The 6,000-nt window shown below is 45.5% G+C and overlaps 1 protein-coding gene across 1 annotated transcript in view; it reads right to left on the bottom strand.

Annotated features, from left to right (window-relative positions):
• Window positions 1-5,747, bottom strand: part of C6H10orf67 (chromosome 6 C10orf67 homolog) — a 148,785-nt gene extending 143,038 nt beyond the window's left edge. The window contains exons 1-2 of the mRNA XM_069729559.1: window positions 5,616-5,747; window positions 1,824-1,944 (exon numbers count right to left, since the gene is read on the bottom strand). Of these exons, the coding sequence (XP_069585660.1) occupies window positions 1,824-1,944; window positions 5,616-5,725 (231 nt within the window). The 5' untranslated portion in view covers window positions 5,726-5,747. The remainder of the gene's footprint in view (window positions 1-1,823; window positions 1,945-5,615) is intronic.
• Window positions 5,748-6,000: the final 253 nt, after the last annotated feature.

A 6,000-nucleotide genomic window follows, 5' to 3' on the forward strand; every position in this document is an offset into this window, starting at 1 on the left:
CCTAACCCCAGTTTGATACAGAGAGCAGGACCAACTAACAGAATCGGTGATACCGGCCGTCCTCGGTGACGCTCTCTACCGTATACACACGAGTATAAGCTGAGAATTTCAGCCCATTTTATTGCCCCTCTCGGCTTATACTCGAGTCATACCCAGCAGCTGTGTAATCATACTCACCTGCTCCTGGCGCAGTCCCTGGTTTCCCGGCGCCGGCAGCTTCTTCCTGTGTTGAGTGGTCACATGGTATCGCTCATTACAGTAATGAATATGGACCCCACTCCAGGGGGTAGAGCCGCATATTCATTACTGTAATGAGCGGTACCATGTGACCACTCAACACAGGATGAAGCTGCCAGCGCCGGGAAACCAGGGACCTGCAGGGACGCGCCAGGAGCAGGTGAGTATAATGCAGGGCACGATGTTCACCTGCTCCCCCGTTCCACCGCCCACGGCTGCGTCTTCCCCGTCCTCTGCACTGATGCTCAGGTCAGAGGGCATGATGACGCGATTAGCCTGGGCCTGAGCGACGAGAGGTGAGTATGTGATTTTTTTTTTTTTTTATCGCAGCAACAGCATATGGGGCAAATGTCTACATGGAGCATCTATGGGGCCACAATCAACGTTTGTGCAGCTTTATATGGGGCAAATTTCTACATGGAGCATCTTATGGGGCATAATCAATGTTTGTGCAGCTTCATATGGGGCAAAAGTCTACATGGAGCATCTTATGGGGCCATGTGCAGCATTATATGGGGCAAATGTCTACATGGAGCATCTTATGGGGCCATGTGCAGCTTTATATGGGGCAAATGTCTTTATGGAGCATCTTATGGGGCCATAATCCACATTTGTGCAGCATTATATGGGGCACATTTTAATATGGAGCATCTTATGGGGCCCATCATGAACTGTATGGAGCATTATATGGGGCTCATGATTCAATATGGATACTCAAAAACACTTAACCTACTGATGTCTCAATTAATTTTACTTTTATTGGTATCTATTTGTATTTTTGACATTTACCGGTAGCTGCTGCATTTCCCACCCTAGGCTTATACTCGAGTCATTAAGGTTTCCCAGTTTTTGTGGCAAAACAGGGGGGTCGGCTTATACTCGAGTATATACGGTACTTGTCAGTATGACTGGCAGTCATCAACAAAATGACTTCATCCTGTCTTATCCCTTTACAAACACCCAGAAGGAAGGGGGAGGAGTGATGTCACACACATGTGACCAGACCCCGCCCACATTTACTGCAGTCGTAATGTGAGCTAGTTGTACACCAAGTTTTCATGGCAAATTTCAGCAGCTGCTCCCCTTAGTGTTTAACAGTGAAAGTACCAAACATTTAAAAATTATTTTTCATATTTGACTCCATTAAAAAGAAATTATATTTTTTAGAAAAATTAAAACAGGAAAACTTTACATTTTTTCAATTGTTGAAAATTTTTTTTTATGGCACCTTCCCTCTTTAAAGGGACCATGACAGCTGATAAATGCTGCATGATCCACGGACAGCACTTATCAGGCACTATATTATCTTAGCCATATATGTTTGACTGTGAAACGCAGCGGTGTTTCAGAGAAAAATACATTTTAAGAGCCACCGGGGACTGAGCTGCATGAGAGACTAGTCGGACAGGCGGGTCCACAGCGAGACCTGTCACTCCGGGGCAGCAGGCAAGAAAAAAACACTGTGCCTGATATGAGCTGTCCGTGGATCAGGCGGCATTCATCAGCTGTTAATCAGATATATCCCGCAGTGTATGAAAATATAAAGAAACTTTCTGCTACACTTTATGTTTTTTTAGAGCTCCGACCTGTGTAAGAGATTGTACGACGCTCGTCAGCTCTTTTATCTCAACCACTTCGCTCTCGTCGGTCTGAGTCGACCGATCAGATTCATAGAGGCCGACTCGAAGTTGATTGGAGATTGCTCGCCTGCAACAAAGTAAATTGCTGTTTACAATTTTATAAAAATAAATAACATTACAGAATGAAAAATAAATGTCAGAGTCATCTTGGCCTATTAAAAAGAGCCAAATCTAGGTGGTGGCACACTCCTAGTTCTGTGGGAAACACCACTAAAATTATCGATTATATTAAGCCAAAGACAGGAGTGCATCAAGTGAGATGGAGAAGTAAGGCTATGTGCACACGTTGCGGATTAGGCTTAGGAATTTCTGGTGCGGATTCTGCCTCTCCTGGCAGAAAACACACCTGCAGATTTGTCGCGTCTTTTGTGCAGTTCCACAGTGTTTTTTGTGCGTTTTTGCTGCGGTTTTCTTGCGGATTTGCTGCGTTTTTTACCCCTGCGGTTTTCTATAATGGAATGGGTACAAAAACGCTGCAGATTCACAAAAAAGAAGTGACATGCTACTTCTTTTAAACCGCAGCGTTTCCGCAGCGGATTTTCCGCAAAGTGTGCACAGCATTTTTTTTTCTCATTGATTTACATTGTATTGTAAATCAATTGCGGATCTGCAGCGTTTCTGCACTGCAAAAAAACGCTGCGGATCCACAGAGAATCCGCAACGTGTGCACATACCCTAAGAGTGGCAAACCCGGGCGTCTCATATTGATGAGCTCGCCCCATTGTACATCATCAATATCAGATCAGCGGGGGCCCAACACCCGGCGGCGGCACCACCGCTCAGCTGCTAGGAAGTCCGGCAGGAGGATGCAAACACTGAGCGGAGCTGTAGAAGATTAGGACCAGTCATCAATATTAGACGCCTGGAAAAATGCAGTAAACTGTGCGTTTCTGAGTTTTTATCTCGCTGCATTATGACGATGACGCTTATTTACTGTGCAGGATAAATAACATGATCATTTCTATGCACAGTTTGTGGGGTTTACAGACAACGTTCCGCTAAAAGGAAAGAGTTCAAACAGCCTAATAATGAGGTTAAAGGGGTTGTCCATGCTTGGGATGAAAGTCTGCAGTCGCTCTATGTGACTACAGATCTCTGAGTCCTTAGCGTCACCACATGGACGTGATTTGCATACTTGCAGTCACATGCTAACTAGACATGCACAACCTCGCTCAATGCAAATGCACTGAGAGACGACGAACACGTCTAGTAGGAATGTCGCCAGAAGTAGGCAAATCACATATATTGCGGTCACGGTACTGCCGGATCTCACAGGCAACCACGTAGAAGCCTAAGGCCGGGGTCACTCTTGCGATTATGATGCCAGAAACCCGCACGAGTCTCTCGCATCAATACCCGGCACTGCCACCGGCACTCGGGACCGGAGCGTGCAGCTGCACAGAAATACATGTAGCTGAACACTCTGGTCCCGAGTGCCGGGTATTGATGCGTGAGTTTCTCGCAAGTGTGACCCCGGCCTGAGAGCGTGAGCACCACACACTGTCAGGATTCAGAAGTCTGAAGTCACAAAAAGTGACTGCAAACTTTAATCCCAAACCTGGACAACCCCTTTAACGAGCTTAATTACAAATATACAATGCCTTTTTGAAGAGTCTGGTATTCTTTATCTCTATCATTTCCAGTGACCAATTCTATGATGTTTTTTTTTTCTCTATAAAAAGTATTTTCAGAAAAAAAAGGCTGTTTGTATTTTTTCAAAACAGTTAATTATTTTTTAACCCATCGATGGGCTTGTTTTCTCCGCACTCATTGACTAGCATGGCTGAGTGTGATCCTGCCATCAGATCATACTCGGGCATGCAGCGATTATTTTCCCAGGACCGGCTCTCTTCAAAGAAAAAATTGGACATGTGCACAGCCCCATAGAATAACATTGGTCGGGTGCAATCTGATGTTTTGTCGGGTCACATTTGGACCAAACATACGGTCATGTGCACGAGCCCTAATGTTATGTAGTGCAGGGTATTATGCCTCTCTGTAGCAAGTTGGATTCATAGATCCATGTGTCAGGGTTCGGGATTCACGGACCGGCCGTGCGTCACCCAATCCGAAAACAACAGCCTCATAACTGCGGATGACAAGTTCGGGTCAGGAGAGCTGCAGCCAGTTTGTGAAAAACGGACCCCGACATGGATGTGTGAATCCCACCTAATACAGTTAGACTATGTTCACACATTGCGTTCTTGCAAATTTTCATCTGTTTCACAATATCAGCAAGGTCTATGAGATTTCAGAAATCTCGTGCACACACCTTGTTTTTTTTTTCTCCTGTTTTGTCAAAAGATTTACGTTTTGGCATAATGCAGCACATCACTTCTTTCAATGTTTTTTCAGCGTTTTTTAACCATTGCAAGCAATGAGTAAGTGCAAACACACAGCAAAAACCGCAGGGATCAGGTTTTGCTCCGTTTTTGGTGCCAAAACCTGATGAAGTTGAATCACAAGAGACAAATGTACCCTGACCAAAGCACAGTAAAAAAGCGCACAAAAACGCAGCAAACACTCGGTGCTTCTTTACTGCTAAGGGTATGTGCACACGTATTCTGGGTCCACTGCAGATTTTTCTGCCGTGGATTCCAGCAGATTTGATAAATCCGCAGTGGAAAACCGCTGCGGATTTACCGCGGCTTTTCTGCGGTTTTCACTGCGGTTTTACAACTACGGTTTTCCATAGGGGCAGTTGTAAAACCGCTGCGGAATCCGCAGAAAGAAGTGACATGCTGCGGAATGTAAACCGCTGCGTTTCCGCGTGTTTTTTTCCGCAGCATGGGGACAGCGTTTTTGGTTTCCCATAGGTTTACATTGAACTGTAAACGCATGGGAAACTGCTGCGGACCCGCAGCTGCGGAAACGCCGTGGATCCGCAGCAAAATCCGCATCGTGTGCACATAGCCTAAAAGAGCAGGTTTTGCCTGCATTAAAAAACGCATAAAAACGTTTGAACATAGCCTTAGGGTGTGTTCACACTGCGCCTTTTTCAGGCTGACAAACAGCTCAAAAGACCGGTACTATCCACAATTCAACTTCTGTTCATATGTTCAGGCTTCCAGAAGACGCCAAGTCTTTCCAGTGAGGCGAGCGGGGACCCTTCTTCAGGCGTTTGCTACTCGGACGACGCTGAATACTTACAGTAGAAAACTCAGAACACACCCTGGCATTTTTTTTTTAGTGTTTTCTTTAAAAAAAAAAACGCTAATTGAGCACTTAATTGTTCAATGGGTTAAAAAAAAGACGCCGAAGAAAACTATGAAAAATTGCTGGTAAAAAAAAAAGCCGGTGGAAATTAAATCTCCAAAAAAAAGGGTGGAGGAAACGACGAACGAAAAGTTGAAAAGACATCAGGTTCATAAAGCTCCGGAGAAGAGGAGCGAATTCTGAAGTGTCCGAAAATCGAATGTCTTCGATCGCCAGAAAGAGGCGCAGTGTGAACGCTCCCTTACACAGCCTATGAGGCCAAACACGTCAGTGTCACGGCTGGGAGCCATTGCTGGCGGACACTCACTGGCACCCCAGGATTGGGGATGGGATCCTCTGCTCTGACACATGGCATCCAAAAAAAAATATTGGTACGGAAAAATTTGTCACAGAAAAAACTTGTAACCTAGCAACAGGTAATTTCCATGACGTGAGACCCCCATGCATGCTGGGAGTTGTAGTCGCTCCAGCACATTAGCAGCACTCTGATCTATGGCTCCATAGTCACATCTCCTCCATTACCTGAACTCGATCTCCCGGACATAAGCCTCCACAGACAGATCGTCGTCCAGGGCGCCGGGCAGAGCCGCCGTCTCCGAGCTTCCCCGGTTCTCCATGTTTACATTCACCATCCAACGAGCGTGATCGGCGTCCGTATCCATGACAACCAGACCTGCCTCTGTAAGGAAACATCACTTCCGGTTTCCCAGCGGTAGTAGCCGGCCATCTTTGATATGGGCAGTGATGCCATCTGTGTCTTCCTATATCACACTCTTCATTATTAAAATATCTGGAAACATTACTTCTTAGAATGTGCGATTTGAACCTTATGGATTTTATTTTTTATCATAACTGTTTCTTAGAAATCCAATGCCCACCACTGTTCTTGCCCATTTGTCTCACTCTG

Source organism: Ranitomeya imitator, chromosome 6 (assembly GCF_032444005.1).
Source record: "Ranitomeya imitator isolate aRanImi1 chromosome 6, aRanImi1.pri, whole genome shotgun sequence".
Classification (NCBI taxonomy): Eukaryota; Metazoa; Chordata; class Amphibia; order Anura; family Dendrobatidae; genus Ranitomeya; species Ranitomeya imitator.